At 57.2% G+C, this 17,742-nt stretch overlaps 1 protein-coding gene across 1 annotated transcript; it reads left to right on the top strand.

Moving 5' to 3' along the window:
* Positions 1-7,446: 7,446 nt before the first annotated feature.
* On the top strand, positions 7,447-16,896 carry PPM1J (protein phosphatase, Mg2+/Mn2+ dependent 1J). Its single transcript, XM_075174112.1, has 10 exons — positions 7,447-7,682; positions 9,049-9,175; positions 9,700-10,023; positions 10,575-10,687; positions 12,215-12,299; positions 13,880-13,998; positions 14,215-14,278; positions 14,457-14,564; positions 14,743-14,894; positions 15,187-16,896. The coding sequence occupies exons 1-10, from the start codon at positions 7,447-7,449 to the stop codon at positions 15,332-15,334; spliced, it is 1,476 nt and encodes a 491-aa protein (XP_075030213.1). The 3' UTR covers positions 15,335-16,896.
* Positions 16,897-17,742: the final 846 nt, after the last annotated feature.

Genomic DNA, 17,742 nt, shown 5'->3' with positions numbered 1-17,742 from the left:
AAAACTCGTAGCTTTCCTGGAGCCAAGAACAACCGAAATATCGGTACCAACCTGGACCCAGCCCTGCAGGATCCTCCCAGGCCTGGCACAGGGGACCCGGACACCAGCCTGGGACGGCTGTTTCCCCAGAGCAGCTTCTAGACTGGCCCAGGACACAGCTCTGCGTGTGCTGCTGTGACAACTGGCAGCAACAGGCTGTAAAATGCCAACAGCAAAAGCAAGGGTTGCATTTTCACAACCATTGCTGCCATCGGTGTGTAGCACAGAGAAGGGCCAGGAGTTAGTCCCACAGCCTCAGATCAGCTGAGGTGAGAGGCTGGAATTACATATAACTCATTTTCTTTGCTCTACTCAAAACTGTTTGCATATCGATGAAAGCCTTTGTTGAAGACAGCTCACAGTTAACTCCTAGACCTTTCAAACCAGCACTCAGCTGGAAGCACTGAATGATTTCCAGGACCAGTCTGAGTTACAGATCAATGGCAGCTGTTCAGACAAACCACATGTGGGCAGTTTGCAAATCTCACAGCCATTTTCTGTCCATGAGATCACCCAAGCCTTTGTGCATCCCTTCTCCCCACCCTTGGAAAGGGCTCTGCTGAAAGCCCCAGCGAAGCGCCGCATTCAGGCTGTCCTCGCCAGGCACCCACTGGCCTCCAGGCTCGTACAAGCCCAGTAGGCCCCGAGCGTGTCTGGAGCAGCAGCTCGCTCCCTTCACACCCAGGGACATCACAGGCCACCATGAAGCCGAGCTCCTCGCTGTCACCCAGCACCCTCGCCTGTGGCTTTGGTGCTTCCCGGAGCCGTGTCTCCTGCTCCTCTGGCAAGCCTCATCATCTGACCTGTTTTCCTTCCCCTGATCCAGGCAGGTTTTTTAAGCCACTTAGATGGAACCACAGCCTCTCAGTGCCTCCACAGCACCTTACATGAGGTGTTTCCATCTTTTTTTCCTGGGAAAGGATGCAGGGCAGAGAGAAGTTCCCCCACCAAGAAAGGTTTCTCTCCCCTTCATGCATCCACAGCAGAAGCTCAGACTTGTCCCTCTTTAATCCTGGTTTGATTTGTAACATCTCCAGTTCAGAACAGTAAAACCAACCAGAGCACAGCCAGTGCCCGGCCCCAGGAGCCTCCCCTAAGCAGGGTCCTTCCCAGCACAGCCACCCCATGCCCAGGCTCCATGGCAGATGCCCTGAGCTGACCCACCAGCTCCTGCGGGACCCGAGACCTTGGCCTTGTCCCTGGGGGAAAAGCCACCCCAAAATCCACATAGTACTCCTGGTTTTAAGAGGCCCATGATAAGAATAGGTTTCTTTGCTATTTTGTCTAAGGGAACTGAGTTCTTTTTTCCCCCCTTTTTAGAGTTAAAATTGCCTTACACTAAATTCCAATTAATGAGACTTGGTTCCTCAAAAGAAAAGGTAAAAGCTCTACAAGATCAACCCAAACCCAGTAATAAGATATTAAGGAAATACAAGCATCTAATTCTTCAGATCAGAGGGTTTTAATAACAATGGCAAAAATCAATATGAAACTAAATTAAATCTGTTGTTTATATTCATCAGGTAATTCGATAGATAGCCTGCCAATTCAGGTCTCCATTGCTATGATAAGTAAATACAAACATATTACTTTTCAGATCACAAAGTTTTAATGGAAATGATCAAGAGCAAATGCAATTAAAAGTACCTTTCACACCAACCAAATTCCAATTAAATTAGGCCAGATTATTCAATAAGGGAGCCTACAAAAATCAAGCTCTTTATTGATGTAATGGTACAGAAATACAAACTTGCTGCTTTCCAGATCACAGCAGTTCAATGCAGGGGAAGAATTAAGACTTCAGTAAAACTGATTTCATTTAAATTCCACTGGAAGTGAACATGGTAGTTTCTCCTCCCCCTGATTTCTTGTTCGACGGTCCAGCAGCAGCCTTCAGCATTGCTCTCCTCCTGGTTGTGACTCTTCAAGGAGCCCATTATTTTACTGTGGGGAAAAAAGAGTTAGTATCTGTAACAAGACAAGTTTGGCAAGGAAAGGAACTGCACCAGAAAAATCTTAGTGATGAACACTCCTGCTACCACCTAAGAAATGATTTCCCCTTAGACTGGATGGCTGTCGACATACCTGGAACCATTCTGTACTCTAACCCTCTAGATGACCAACTGGCTTCTTTTCAGGAAGAAAATGCAGGGTTTACGACCAGGGCTTGGTTATACCGAGGCAGATGGGCACACCAGACAACTTCAAATCCTCAGTGCAATCAACTTATCTGCAGCTGCTAATAGGCAGAGGCATACAAATTATTTTATTAAAGCTGGAAAAAGCATATCTCCTGACATTTTATTCCTGGGGAAGGTTTGTCACATCCCGTTCTCAGTGGGTCACTGAATTAAGATTCAAGCTTATTTATCCACTTCCTCTGGCAAGGCACCGGTGCTTCCCGGCTGTCTCAGCACCAAATACCCAACTCTGAGGATTTTGTTCCCTTTTCAGAAGACTTTGCTGACAACAGGGAATGTCAGTGCAGATTCCCAGCCTGATGATACACGGTGACCACACGGAACTGCCGAGCCAGGGTGCAGGTGGGAGGCTCTCCGGAGAGCCTGGGCACCTGCCACACAGGTGGGGACGAGTCCTGCTCCAGGTCCCTGCATCCTCTGGGATGTGGTCTGAGCTTCCAAACTGAAAAATGAAATCCCCAAAGGCTGCATAAATTCCAATTAGCCTTATTATCACACATTTATTATTTTCGCTCTGTATTTCTACTGCAGATGATGTTATATGAGAACAGGAGACTCATGAAGCCTTTGAGAGACGAATTTAGCATGAAGATCCCTCAGGTGATGTGAAAGGGATAAGGCGGTTTTGGTAACAGCAGAGGGGGAAAAGCCAGGGAGGTTAATCTGCTGACCTCCCCCTCTGCAGCAGGGAGAGGCAAGGGTAAAAGCCTGCAGGAAATCTGCACCAACACCAGGTCATCTGGTCTGCAAAACACTGACTAAAACAACCCGCAAAGAGGTCACATACCCCGAGCTGCAACACTCCAAAGGCACTTGAGCAGGAACAGACACGGAATAAAGATGTGTGGTTGCAATCAAATTATCCCTTAAAAGAAATAACAATAAATTCTGAACTCCCCAATTACGAGGGACAGGCAAACCTTGGAAACCATTAAGAGCTGCTGCTTCTGTTGATGAATGATCCAGAGTGCACAGAGCTATTTTCTGAGCTTCACTGTATTACACTAATTATAAATTAATATATTGCTCATTACACAGTAAAGCTGTGCAGTCAACTAACGCACTGCTGCAAAGAGCCTATTTTAAAACATCCTCTGGTACTTCTATGATCTAGATGTTTAATTTACTTCTGTTCTGGATTAAATGCCACCAACATGTCATTTTTTCACAAAGAAATACCCCTAGCTTCATCCTACCTTCTTTGGGGCTCAGCAACACAGCAGAATAATGAAACTTAGAAAGGCTTTTTTAATGCTAAGCAGTTGCAGGAAAAATCATAGAAAACAGCATAATTTAAGCCTAATTCCTGTGTTACTAGTTTTTAAATCGGTGTTTATCATGGCAGCAGGCTGGCAGAGGATTATTGGGCCCAATGCCAGGGATCCCCATGCACAGCGATTCTTCCTCATGCACATGTGGCTGCTGCCCTGGCGAGCTCGGCTCCTCTTGCCCTGCACAGAGACAGGCAGAACCAGCAAAAGGGCTGGTCTTCTCAAAGAAAAAATAGTTGTGTTTTTTTTTTTTTTCTTCAAGGAATTAAAGTCTCCACTCCTTTGAAATAAAGCTTTTCATTAAAAAGGGCTTTGGAAAATTGTTCCTCCAGTTCCCGGCCCTAGAAATTAAAAGGAATGATTTTCATTACCATTTTCACATAGCTTTGTCCAGAAACAGAAAAGATGTCATAACCTTACATCCCCTCTACCCTGCATAGGCAAAACCCTCACAGATTAGGGAGGGAGGGGGAGGACCCAAACGTTCATCCTCTCCCTGGAGCTGTGGGCAGGGAGGCACCCAGCTGAAGAGGGGAAGGAAACACCAGTATCCAGGTCCAGCAGAAACCCTCAAATGATGCTGAGCTACACAGAAACCTTGGGTTTAGATCAGCCTGAGCAATCCCAACAGCTCTGGAGGCTGCAGGAGAAAGTCTCCCCAGCTTTGCACCTGCTGGAGGGGAGTTGCTGCGATTTCATTTTGCTAAAAAGAGCTCAGTGCAGCCCGGGGGTGAAGAAGCATCTCCAGAGCTGAGTTCAGAAGCAGAAAGCTGGTGGCTTTGGTAGGAATCACACAGGACAGCAGGTCTGCCAAATAAAGCATTGAAGGCTCACCTGAAGCCATTCCCATGGAGGGTGAGTGCCTGGCCCTGTGCTCAGGCAGGGAGGGACACTTTGGGTGAGACAGGGAGGCAGGGGAAGTACAGGCATCCCAGGCAGGAACCTCCGAGGGGTGGGAAGGGCAAAAGGCCGAGCCACTGACATCTGAAGTGGCCATTTACCTTGGAGAGGCATTTGCCTCCCCAAGCTCATAGTCTGACTCAGTCTGTAACTGTCTGTGTCCCCAGGCACATGCACAGCCTTGTGAACGGGAATGCCAGAATCGCAGACAAGGAGGAAACTTCAGGTTGAACTGGCAGGTGGGGTGAATAAGAGGAAATGTAGCCCTAGTTCTTGGCAAACAGTTATTAGTATTGCATTGTTTCAGGGAGCACTCTTGCAGCATGTTTTTATGTCAGACCATTCTTTCTGTACAGTTCTTAGCGTAACGGAAACAACAAATACGAAACAGGATCAGCCTTACACAGAAGTCATTTTGGAAACTGCCATTTCCTTTTTTCCAAGGAAAGCATCCTGGTGACTCAGCAGTACGGGGCAGATTGGCAGCCCTACAGGGGAAAGAAACATTCCCTGGAGAATCTGGTGATTTTTAACCTTAATAACACAAAAGATATTGCAAGATATTGCACTCATAATATTCGAGACACCCCCCCACCCCCCCCGTGTATCCAGCAGCAGGACAGAGATACCTTAAGGAGGAAGGCATCCAGAGCAAAGAGAGAGCACCCAGCGCTGCTGGAGAAGGCCCAGAGGGGTGCTGGCCTCCGGGCTGGCACAGCTGCTCCCAGTTGGCCCCTGGCCCACTGCCCCCCTGCCCACCACAGCTCCCGGCCATACTGGGACAGCCCCAGGGCTCCCAGCTGCCCCAGCCGCTCGGGGGTCCAGGCTGCCAGAGCACATGCACAGCCAGAAGGCACCAGAGGGCCATGAGGAAAAAGATGGGGAGCCAGTGCCAAAAATATGGGAAGCTGTGTAACCCGTGCATGTGCAGGGCTGCAAACCAGCCAAACTACGGGGCTCCCTAGCCCCCCGACTGTGATAAACCCCAGAGCAGCTTGGAGAGTGCTGCACTGAGCTGAAAGAGCCAGGGAATTCCAAAATAATTTGTGCTTAGCTATTTCCAAGGCAGTTAGACTTTCCATCTTCGCCACCCCTCACAAGAGAAGGGCAGGAGGACGGCTGCGGGCTTCACTTTCGCTGCAGCCGGTCGCAGCCCGCTCCCCAGCAGCTTTTTCACCCACCGCGGTCTGGGCGTCCCCGGGGGCTCGGGGCGGGCCGGCTCCCGGGGCCGTGTCGCAGCCTGTGTCGCCATCCAGCGCCCCCTCGGCTCCCTGCAGCTCCCCCAGCCGCCTCCCGCCCCGCTCCTGCCGCGGGGGGAGCGGCCACTGCGCCCCCCCGGGCAGACCCCGGCCCCAGATCGAGGGATGCTGGAGGAGCAGCGGGGGCTGGGGCAGCTGCAGCCCGCCCAGGGCACAAGAACAGACAGCTCCTGCTGGGGAGGGGGGCACAGGCCCTGTGAGGAGACGGGGACAAAAGCTGTGCACAGGGGCATGTTCTTACCTGGGCAGCTCGGTGCTGGCAGCAGAGCGGCTCATACAGGAGTTCAGGGATCGCTACAATTAATGGTAAGATAAAATCTGACCCACTAACATGAGATACAACGAAGAAACACACATATATCTGCTAATAAACCTGCCTGTATCTTATCTAGGCTTTTAATGCAAAGAGCTACAGATCAGAGCCTCTTCTAGCTCACTCTTTCAGTCTTGTAGCACCCATGATGGGGGAGCAGGGACATATTTATCAGGGAACACTTTAATTGGAGCCAAGCAACAGCTGGGACCCCCAGGTCAGCAGTGGGTGCAAAACAAGGCAGGAAATGAAGCAGCAGCTTCAAATAGGGGTGTGCGAGCAGGCAGCAGAAAGCAGAGCGGGAAAGGGGATGTGGGTATGGGAGGACCTTAAAAAGGCAGGCTGTTGAATAGCTTAAAGCTAGGGATTAGAAGATAGGAATATAGGGAGTACTGAATAACTTCTATAGGGTGACCTTAATAGTCTGGTACAGTTAGAAGAGCTCTGGCCAAAGAAGAAGGCAGCAAAAGCACAGACAGCTTTATAGATCTGGCAGTGAAAGCCATGCTTCTGCTCTGACCTTGCAGTGCAGAAGCCCTGCATTGGAAAGGAATAAATGGTTTCTCTGGGGAGCTGAGGACACTGGGGCACACAAGTCTTAGGAAATAGCCTCAATTTTACTTTGCAGTAGGCAAATACTGTGTTTTTTAAGCAGGTTTTTTGTTGTCATAGGAACTCAGAGCCAGGGAGGTGCTGAGGTCGGGCTGTGTGGGTGATACTGTTTAAACTGCCAGATCTCCCCCTCCCAGCTAGTGGGAATGTGGTGTTCTGGGTCAACTAAATCTGTATCCTGATCAGCGCTCGAGTACAGCAGCCTGGGTGGAAGGGAGAGATTCAGCTCTCAGTCCTCTCACGTTAACTCCTTGCTCCTCTGCAGGCTGGGTGTTTATTAATAGCCTGGCATGGCTGCGAGTGGGTTGGGTTTCATTGATGAGCGCAGGGAGAATGACAAAGCACCTGTCACTGGAAGGGGATGTTGTACCAGAGCCGGTGGCTCTGCCGGAGCCCTGGGAAGATCCAGCCAGATCATTTGCCGGCAAAGCGCAGGAGGGGGAACAGCCACGCGTGGGCAGGGCCAGCCCGTCTCTCCCAGAGACCCGTCTCCCCGCTTCCCCTCTGCCTCCTGCGGCCGGTAAAAGACTGTCCCGGAGCTGCGTCCCGCGGGCCGCGCTGCTGCGCAGCTCTGCCTCGGCCTCTATGGCCGGGCTGGCGGTTCCCCGCCGGCGCTCCGGCTGCGTTGCGGGTGGCTCCCCGCACGGGCTCTCCCTCCGCCCGGGCTGGGAGCCGGCTCGTCTGCCGAGGAACTGCGGGGCGATGCGCCCCCGCGCTGCGGCTGCGGCGGCCGCCCCCCCGGTCCCTCCGCGCCGGGGCGGCCGGCGGAAGGCGCGGGTCGGCGGGGCGGGCCGCGGGGCGGGGCGGCGGGCCCGGCGCGCTGGGCTCGGCTCGGCTCGGCTCGGCTCGGCATGCTGCTGCGGGTGCGCGCCGCCGTGGCGCAGCTGGTGGCGGGGGCGGGCGGGCAGCCCCCCGCGGAGCCCCGGGGCGGGGACGGGGGGTCGCCGGCGGGCGCCTCCTTCTGCCGGCCGGCCTTCCTCCAGCTAACGCCCGAGGAGCTCCGCCGCGCCGACGACCACGCGGGCCGGGCGGTGCAGAGCCCCCGCGACGGCCGCCGCCGCCTGCCCTGGAGCACGGGCTACGCCGAGTGAGCGGGGCCGGGGCCGGGCGGGGGCCGGGGCGGGGGCGCGGGTCCGTCGGGGCCGGGGCTGCCCGCAGCTGGACGCGCGCCGGCCGGGGGCTTTGCAGCCCGGGGAGGGTGGGACTGGCAGCGCTCGGCACCGGAGCAGGATCCTTAGGAACTAAAGTGGGTCGCAGGCAGCCGGCGGTGAGCTGCGTTTGTTTCTTCAGAAGTAGCAGATAGGAAGCCCGCTCGTTAAATGCCTGCTGATGGGAAAGCCGTCAGCGCGGGTTTATGCTCTTACGCATCCCCGAGGCTTTCAAGCTCTTCTGATTTTTTTTTGGTTTTTGCACTTATTGGCACTATACCCGGTGTCACTGATGGGGAACTGACACCCAGGGGTGAAGGAACTGCTGCGGCTCTCGCAGGGGAGGAGGGAATTGAAGCTGTCTTGGAAGTGAGACCTGATTTCGACTTCCCCTTCAAGGGCTTGATTCTCTTCTCTTTTTACTTGCTGTGAGTTTCACCCTTGACTGAAGGCAGGTGGGGAAGGTCAGGCTTTGAAGGCCACCTTTGCTGCTCAGTGCTGTCAGTTCACTCCCACATCCCTTGCTCCAGCTGATCTTCCTGATACCCTAGGGAGATTTTTGAGATGTTAATTTGCCCTGGGAGATACTGGGGTAGGAGCACCGAGAGTAAAAACCCCCTGGAGTAAAAACCACCCTCTGCTCAGCAGCAAGACTTCTCTTCCATCTCCCAAGACTTCTTTCTGCAAACCACTTGAAAAGTCTGTTGCCCAAAGAGCTCGTCCTGTTGTGCATGTTTACAGCTTCCTCCCGTGAGCAGGTTTCGCAATCTAGACCTGAAATCTGCTTTGCCAGCATGGGCTGTGAAAAGTTAGTGTGAATCTTTTTGCAAAAGTTCTGCTGGTTTCATCTTCAACGCCTTCTCTCTTCCTTCTCTGAGGCACCTGCTCCCTCTGAGAGGTGCTGGGTGTGATGGGACATGGATGAGGCTGTAATCCCTTTGAGTGTCCGTGAGTCCTGGCTGGAGGTGTGTGTTGAGGCTGGTGCAGGTTTTCAGGCAATTGCTGTGCTTGGGGCAGTGCTGGGGACCTGCAGCAAACCCCCCGCATTTTTCTGGTCACCTCCCTCGGTGGATGCCTGGGCGGCCGCTCTCCCCTGGACCCAGCTGTGCTGGTGGGAGTGAGTACTGCCGCCGGCCCCAGATCAACCCCTGCAACTGGTCTGGAATGTCTCCTCCTCTGCTACCGTCCCAGACAGGGCAGCAGCACTGTGGAGAGCCTCCTCGGGGACACGAATGGGACTGGGGGGGATGAGGTGCTGCAGGGTGGCCTCTGCTGGAGCCTTTACACCTTGTTTCCTCCTGGCAGGGTGATAAATGCGGGGAAGAGCCAGCACAATGAGGACCAGGCGTGCTGCGAGGTGGTGTTTGTGGAGAGGAGGCCCAGCCCGAGGGGCCGGCTGCCGTCCAGGGAAGGCGGCGGGGAGCTGGACAGGGTGAGAGCCGCGGCGGCGTGCGCAGGCAGGGACACGACAGGGAGGATGCCCGGCGGCAGGATGTGAGATGGGACACGTGGCGATGTGTGCGCACTGCCTCCTTCCCAGGGATTCCTCGGGTCCCAGACCGGCTGCCTCTGCTCCCTCCCTGGCATCGTCCTCGCTGGCCTGCGCCGGGGCTGGCTGGCCCGGGGAGGCCACTGGCCCGTGTGCCCTGGCGGGCTGCAGAGGTGGCTGCAATGGTGGCCCTGTCATGCCTCCCCTTCGGAGGAGCCAGCTGCCGGAGACGCGCTGCTGGCAGCATGAGGTGTCTGACACAGGGCTGGGCTCGAGCCAGGGACCGGCCATGTCTAGACACCCTTGATCAGTTGCCCACATTGCTCCTGCCCGTGCTGGGCTGGGGCTTGCGAGCTGGAGGCAAAGCCCTGTGTCGCTGTCCTCAGCTGGTGACCCCAGCTGCTCCGAATTCCCCCTCCCATCTGCTTCCTCACAGGCTCGCTAAATGTTCCTGTCTCTCCCCGCAGGGCAGGAAGGGTTTTTATTTCCACTACTGGGCCTTGTTTGACGGCCATGCGGGCAGCGGTGCTGCTGTCATGGCATCCAAGAGGCTCCACCTGCACATCTGCGAGCAGCTCCGAGACCTCGTGGATATCCTGCAGGATCCCTCTCCACCTCCCATCTGCCTCCTGCACGATGCAAGGGCTGGGCCTGTGGAGCTGAGCCGGGTGCCCCTCGCAGAGGACATCGGGGAGGTCCCCAACGATGCTGTGCCGCGGTTTCACCTGGAGAAAGCGGTCTCTCACGAGAGCCTGGTGATCGGCGCCATTGAGAACGCCTTTAAGCACATGGTGAGCGAGCCCCCGCCTGCGGGCATGCCCAGGTATCCCCTGGGAGCATCTCTGCTGTCTGTGTCAGCATCGGCTTGTCCCCTCTGGCAAAAGGCAGCTCTGCAGCAAGGAGGGGGCTGCAGTGAGGGCTTCTAGCAGGACGTGTTGGAGAGGGCACGGCGATGGTCTCCCATATTTGGGGGTTCAGGATGCAGAGGCTTTGGGCTCTGGACCTCTGTGGGTGCAGAGGGCTTCATTGCACTTCATTCCAGCGGTCCCAGCTGCTCCCCTCCTGTCTTGCTCTTTCCTGCCCTCTCCACTGCCCCGGTGAAGCCGTGTCCCCGGCTGCCCGGCAGGACTCTTGCCTCCCCAGCCCTGCAACCACCCCTGGGCTGCATGGGGAAAGGTGCCCGGGCTCTGGCTGGCCGCCGCTCCCTACCTGGAGCGGGGTCGCGGCTCGGCCAGCAGCTGAGGTGCTGCCGGAGCAGCCAGGCGCTATTTTGCTTGCAGCTTTGCTTGCTGGCGTGGGGCCGCCTGCCTGCCCTGCCTGGAGCTGCTCTCTGTCTCCCCAGGACGACCAGATCGAGCGGGAGCGAGCGTCCCAGCGCCTGGCCGGGGGCTGCTGCGCCCTGGCTGCCGTCTACCTCATGGGCAAGTTCTACGTAGCCAATGCCGGCGACAGCAGGTACGGCCCAGCTGGGCAGCCCCCGCCTTTTGCCCAGAATCGGGGAGCACCCCAGAAGAGCTGGCGGCATGGCTGGTGAGGAGGACCCGGCTCCATCCCTGAAGCTGGGCTGTCCTGGAGAGGGCAGAGGCAGCAGGACCAGGCAGAGCCACCCCCTGCCTGCCTGTACGCCCCGGGGACAGCGTGCCCGGCCATGATCTCCGTGTTTTGCCCAGTGCACAGAGGGGACCCCAGAATCACCTCCCAAAATCTGGGACTTGCTCCCTTCCTTCCTGGCAGCGTCCTGTCTGCTTCCCTGGCTCTGGATCACACTCCGGCCCCTGCTGCCAGCGCTGGTCTGGGCTGCGAGTTGGGGAGTGAAAATTGCCCTCAGCAAAGCTTTCAAAAATGTGCAAGAAGTCATTTTAGGGCACACTTCATACCAGTGAACTTTTTCAGGAGAAGGACACGCAAATCTATGTGCAGACAAGTCCCGTGGGAGCTTGGAGCCCAAGGATTTTGGCTGATATGTGCATTTCCTTGGGTGCGTTCCTGTAAGTGCGCCTGGGTGTGTTCATACCCCCCAAGCAATGGCAGGAAGGCAAGTCCACCTTATGCTGAGGCTGAAGCTGGTTTGAATTGCCCTGTATTTAGGGACAGGGTTAGCTTGTCCTCAGCAGTGTCAGGCCAGCAAATACAGGCTCTGGTAAACTGTCTGTGGCTGGAGGATGTGCCTCCAGCTCTGGGACAGAGGAGGAGATCCTTCGTGCTCCTGCTTTTGGGTGCAGGGCCCCTCCATGGCAGCAGCGGCCAGGCACCGGCCGTGCAGGATGGCAGCATGCACAGGATCCCAAGGCTGTAACCATGCCTCTGGGTGAGGGTCTGTGTTCCCTTCTTGGGCATCAGACGCTGCCAGAGCTGGGTTCAGCCAGGCCCTGCGTCCCTGGAGGAGACCCGCAGCCCTGGGCAGGACAGCAGGTGGGACAGCTGGGCCACCAGTGCTGGAGATCCTCGATCCCCCATGACATCCAGAAACATCTCATAATCAGACTTTTATTTTTTTTAACACATCAAACAATCAGACCGGCCCCAGCAGCGAGCCATAGTGCTGGTGTGGGCCAGGCACTTGCACCCGTGTGCTGCTGCTGGCGATTTCTGCCTGTCCTGTGTGCAGCTCCCCTCTAAAGGAGGGTTTGCCACCTTTGCGCTGCTCCTTTTCCAACCATATCCTGTCCTTTGGTTTGCTCTGCTTCATTTCCCTCTGCCCCATGCTTCTCTTCCATTTTCTCTTCCTCCCCACCCCTGTCCTCTGCCGGAGGAAGGCATGCCCTGCCTGCCCGGGGGCTGCGGGGCTGGGGGGGGTTAGCTGCAGTGGAGCCAGCAGGCAGCCCCCCAGCTCGGGGCTGGGAAGAGGGCAGGCAGCAGAGGGGAAGGGGCTGCACTGCCTGGGCAGCTGTGCGGGGAATCAGCCCCGCAGAGCTGGGCTTGGCTCCCCTGCCACGACTCCTCTCCTCCTCTCTAATCTCATCCTTCCATGTTTCATTGCAGGGCCATTATCATCCGTAACGGGGAAATCATTCCAATGTCCAGGGAGTTTACTCCAGAGACAGAGAGGCAGAGGCTGCAGTTTTTAGTAAGAAAGACCTTTCTTCTAACCTCATTCCCGCTGAACCACCTCCTGGCCCCTTCCCGGCCCCCCGCGCTGCCTGCCGGGGGCCGAGGGCAGCCCCAGGGCTGGGACCTGCTGACGGCACTTGTCCATCCCAGCCAGCTCGCTGGGTTGGGGAGAGGTGTTTGGGATGTGGGGAGCTGTCCCAGCGCACTGCGTGCTGGCGTGGGGGCATCTCGTGGCTGGTGGAGCCCCGGTTTGCGGCGGGGTCAGCGTGAGGGGCTGTGCCTGCGAGCCCGGCCAGGACCTGGGGATCCTGGGCTCTCGGCATGGGGCCAGTTTGGTACGGTTGCATGGAGCCAGTTCAGTTCATCTTGTCCTGCTCCTGCCCGGTGGGGTGGGCACCTGCCTGCGGCTGCGGGAGCACCGGGCTGGCTTGCACAGTGACCGGGAGGAGCGCGGCTCTGCTCCCTCCACCCGTCATCTCCCTCGCACGGTCGAAGGAGCCGCAGCACTCGCGCCGAGTCCTAGTTTCTTCCCCGGCTGCTCCGCGGGGAGGCAGGGAGCTGACGTGTGCCAGCGGGTTTCTAGCTTTCTTCCTGAAAGCTCCCTCTCCTGCCTGGCCTGGACAAACCCCCCTGTGCCACACTGGGAGACTTTTTAAGGTTATAAAGACCTCTCTGACGGCAGCAGAGAGGAGGAGGCGTCTGTGTGGGAGGAGGTCTTGCTGGATGCGATTTCCTGGCTTGCAATGTACTTGGAAAAACACTGAAGCATTTTTTTTCTTGAGTCTATTTTTGAATGACCAAGAGGAGGAAACTGCTGTGAGCGGGATCCTCTCCAGCCGGCTGCGTTGGGCAGGGTGCAGGCAGGGGCCAGGCGCACGCTTGCTCTGCTGCATGGTGCCCAGGCCATGGTCAGGGCCCCCCCCGGAGCGGGACAGGGCTCTCCATGCCTCTGCACTGAACCCTACCATGTTCCCGAGGGCTCTCCTCCTTTCTTTCAGCTCGCTCTTCCTCCATCTGCTTTTTCCAGCACTGTCCCTATTCCCAGTCGCCTGCATGCTGTGCTCTGGGAAGGAGCTCTGTGCTGCTTCTCGTCCCTCGTCACGGCCGCAGCCAGGACACAGTTTCTGAAGAGACCCATCGGCTCTTTTCCTCGGGCGAGCGCCGTGCCCTGTGCTGAGACGGGGGCCCCGGGAGGATTGTGGCTCTGACTCTTCCTGGGCAAATTCCAGCTTCTCCTAGAATTTGCTGGGTTTTGATCCTCTTGGAGATCCTTATTTCCCAAAACTCTCCATGCGAAGGCTTCACCTTCTTGCTGAGCGTTGGCATGGCTGTCCCCAGCTCTTGTCTCCCCTCTGGGCATAGCACAGACGGGTGGTTTGAAGCTGGTTTCCCACCACCCGTTCGAGTTGCAGCAGAGCAGCTGATGTTATCCCCACCACGAAACACCGTAGCATAATTCCCGGCAGGCTGGCGGGTCCCGTGCTGCGGTGGCGGTGCCCAGTGAGCTGCTGCGGGCGGTGCTGGCCGGTGGGGCAGGAGCCGCTGTGCAGGTCCCGCTCTCCAGCCCTGCAGCTGAGCCACCGCTTCGTCCCGCAGGCGTTCCTGAGGCCCGAGCTGCTGGGGAAGGAGTTCACCCACCTCGAGTTCCCCCGCAGGATCCAGCCCAAGGAGCTGGGGAAGAAGATGCTGTACAGAGACCAAAGCATGAACGGCTGGTAACCCCCCGACCCACGGGAGGCTCCGTGCCGAGGGGCGGCGCTGGGGTCCCGCTGCGCGCGGCCGCCCTGTCCAGCATCCCTTCCCGCGGGACGGGGGCTCTGGCACGCTGGGTCTTGAAGGGACCTTGTCCCGGGGGATGCCGTGTCCTGAGCGGGCAGGGGAGGTGCTGGAAGCCTTCACCTGCTGACATGTCTCTGGCTTGTTTTAACCAGGGCTTACAAAAAGATAGAAGAGGATGACCTGAAGTTTCCACTTATCTATGGGGAAGGCAAAAAGGTGAAGTGCTGTAGCAGGAGCTGTGCGGGGGTCGCTTCCCGCCTGCCCTCGCTGAATTGGGGCTTTCCAGCCCATTTTTGCTAGTGCTGTTGCTGCTCCAGTGCCACCAATTCTCAGCTGGGAATGGAGGTAGAGATGAAGCGACTTAAAGTTTTATTTTGGCTTTGTCATTCCCCAGGCTCGGGTGATGGCCACGATTGGAGTCACACGGGGCCTGGGAGACCATGACCTCAAGGTGTTCAGCTCCAACATCCACATCAAGCCTTTCCTGTCCTGCTTCCCGGAGGTGAGCCTGGCTGCTGGCCGCTCTGCACCCAGGGGTTCGGCGACGGCTGGAGACAGTCAGGGTGACCACATCCCTGGGATGACCAGATCCCTGGTGCGCCCAGCGCAGCCTGGGCTCTCCAGGAGCCTCCTCTGCCTCTCTGCCCCTCACCCTCGCGTCTTGCCCCGTTGCTTGCTAGGTCAGGGTTTACGACCTCACGCAGTACGAGCACTGCCCTGACGATGTTCTGGTCTTGGGCACTGATGGGCTCTGGGATGTCACCAACGACAAAGAGGTGGCTGGCGTGGTGATGGAGGTGCTGACGAGCTATGAGCCCAACGACCCGTGCAGGTGAGCTGAGAGTGGGCGGGGGGACGAGCGTGTCCTGCTCTGTAACATCTTCCTTGCTCCTTGGAGCAGTGTTGTGGCCACTCATCCCTCTGGCCTCAGGGCTGGTGCTGTTGCTCCGCAGCATGCAGTGCTCCCCTGGATGTGCGTATCTGAGCTCAGCTCTCTCCTCTCCGAGGGACCCTTCCTGCACCCCTAGTCCCCCAGCTTCTTCCTTGGCAGGGACTGCAGGATGCTGCATCAGGGAGTCTGCGGGGTCTGGGGTTGCTGCTGAGCTGCTGTGCTCTGCCCCCAGGTACACCATGGTGGCCCAGGAGCTGGTGGTGCGGTCCAGGGGGGTGCTGAAGGAGCGCGGCTGGCGGCTGGCCAACGACAAGCTGGGCTCTGGCGATGACATCTCTGTCTTCGTGATCCCTCTGGGCGGCCCGGGCAACTACACGTGATGCCCAAAGACCCCGGGGCAGAGAGGCTCGCCTTGCCTGGATGGAGACGAGTGGGACACCGGTGCTGCCTCAGGGCCATCTCTCCCCCGAGCGCTTGTTTCCTGAGCCGACCGCAAGAAGAGTGAGAAACCTGGAGCCTCTGTCTGTGCCCCTGCCCAGAGCATCCCCCTCCGCCTGCTGCATCCCAGCCCTGGGCGGAGAGGGAACGGCCTTGGACAGAGAGCGGGGACTGGGGTCGAGGGATGTTTTTTGTGCTGCTACTTTCTTGATTGCTGTGAAAAGCCTAAATCCTCCCTGGCTTCTCGGTGTGTCCTTTGCACCTCGTCCTGGGCCTGGGTGTGCTGGTTCCAGCAGTGTGCGGCGGCCATTGGGCTGGTGGGGCACTCGTACCTGGAGAAGTGTATGCTTGCTGCTGCAATCATCTCCACTCCCCTGCCCCGTGACACTTGGATCAGTGACACCGAAGCTGCTGTTGGGGCTGGGTGCTGGGGCCAGGAAGGGCTGTGGCCTGGGGTGAAGCTCTGCTGGCAGCCGGGCAATGGTCAGCCCGGCAGAAGTCCGGTTGTGGGTGGCATGGTGGTGGGCGAGCCCCATGACTGACATCCCAGCTTTGTGCTGGCCCTCTCTGGCCCCTCACGCCTTCATCCCAGCCACGCACCTTGTCTTAGTCTCCCAAACTGGAATTTGGGAGGATGGGGCAGTGCCCGGTCACTGCGGCGCACCAAGAGTCCCTGGGAAGGAATGAGCTATTGCACTTGCACTGGCTGTGCCACGGGTTCTGCCCCCACCCCTCTTCATGCCTGGGATCACTGCTGTGTTTCAGGAGCCAATTATTTATTATTAACTGAGGAGCTGAGCTGGAAAATGTCTAAATCCTTTCTTCTTGTGTGGAGTCTGTATGAATATATGTCTATATTTTTGAGCGGTTCTAAGTTGGCCACTGCTGAGCAGCAGTTGCACACAGAGCGGCCCCATTCAGCCAAGCTTAACAGCTTAAAGGTGCTGCATGCATCTGCTTAGCTGAGGGCTGGAAACCCACAATAAAAGCAGCTTGGTTGTGACTGGAGCGGGGGGAGACTACTACCTCCTTTTTCGTAATAATCTCAAAGCTGGTGCTGCGCAGAGCTGTAGCAGCAGTTGATCTCTGCACAGTATCTTATTTTGCATCACACATACCTGGAGGGTGCATTTCCTGGATCTGTGCAGAGTGTTGCATCCTCCCAAAACATGAGGGGTGATCCCATCCTGGCAGTGTGGTGATGGGGAGAACTGGGCTGTGGTCCCTTGTTTTGGAAAGGCCCTGTGGCACCCGTAGTTTGTGTCCTGCTGTCACTGGGTACAGCCAGCTCTTGTCAAGTGTCACCTCTGGTGAATGTTGTTTGTCTCTTGTAATCAGCGAGAGGTAAATAAACTGGGTGCACTTAATGGGAAGTGAAAGTTATCCAGCGAGATTTTAACCTATTGGCATCTTCTGTGCTGAAGGGAGCAGGGAGTGATACTGGGGCTGGGGCTACTGTCCTTGCATAGCACTGTGTGTTTAAATAAAGGTTTTGCCACTTGCAGTCCCACTTCAAAGGCTTTCTTGCAGAGCTCCTGCAAAGACGACTTACCTAAAAGCCAATTAGCTCTGATTAGTTTATGTAGGCAGGCTTGGTAGCAAATAGGCCCAGACAGAGCCATGTGAGCTGCTGTCCCTCTGCCCTTGGCGCTGGCCAGACCCTTGTGGAGTACCACTCCCATGCCCACGGGGAGTGGGAACTGCTGCCGTGCTGCCGGTCTCTGCGCGGTGCTGCCTGGGGGCTGCTGGCTGGGTTTGCCCGGGGCTGGCATAGGGGCACAGCGGTGCAGGGGCACGGCTCTCTGCGGCGAGCGATGGCCAGCCTGGCAGCGAAAGGGCTGCAGGGTGGGTCAGTAACCCAAAACAGGACCTGGCTGGTGAGCGCTGCATTGGGCTTGGATGAGGATTGAAAACCAGCAGGCAGCAGCCTGGGCCCCCCGGCTGCTCCCTGCTGCAGGCAGCGCCCGGACGCAGGCAGGGAGTGGAGGAAAGGCCGATGTTTTCCTTGCTCGTGGGGTCGGGTCCCTCCTCCAGGGAGCGAGGTGGGCTGTGGATGGAGGCACAGCTCTGCAGGCTGCAGCTCCCAGGGATGTGGCTGTGCCACAGAGGCAGGACCCCTCTCTGGGACCTCGGGCATCCCAGCAGCAGCTGCCCCCTGCCTCTAGGGTGGGCTGTCTGCTGGAGGCGTCCCTGCTGTCACATGTCCCCTGACTGCCACCGCTGCCCCTGGTGCTCCTGATGCTCACACAGGTTTTCCCCACGCCCCCAGCTCCCCCCACACTTGTTTGCACAGCCCTGTTCCCCTGGTGCGGTGCTCTTCATGCCGGTGGCTGAGAACTGGCTCTGCTTT

Source organism: Calonectris borealis, chromosome 26 (assembly GCF_964195595.1).
Source record: "Calonectris borealis chromosome 26, bCalBor7.hap1.2, whole genome shotgun sequence".
Classification (NCBI taxonomy): Eukaryota; Metazoa; Chordata; class Aves; order Procellariiformes; family Procellariidae; genus Calonectris; species Calonectris borealis.
This window is presented reverse-complemented; position numbering and strand designations above follow the sequence as displayed.

Bases quoted from the DNA above. Each gene is read 5' to 3' on its own strand.
- PPM1J (XM_075174112.1), top strand. From the start codon at position 7,447: ATGCTGCTGCGGGTGCGCGCCGCCGTGGCGCAGCTGGTGGCGGGGGCG. The intron at 10,024-10,574 runs GTGAGCGAGCCC...CTGTCTCCCCAG, and splicing joins AGAACGCCTTTAAGCACATG to GACGACCAGATCGAGCGGGA. The intron at 12,300-13,879 runs GTAAGAAAGACC...TTCGTCCCGCAG, and splicing joins GGCAGAGGCTGCAGTTTTTA to GCGTTCCTGAGGCCCGAGCT.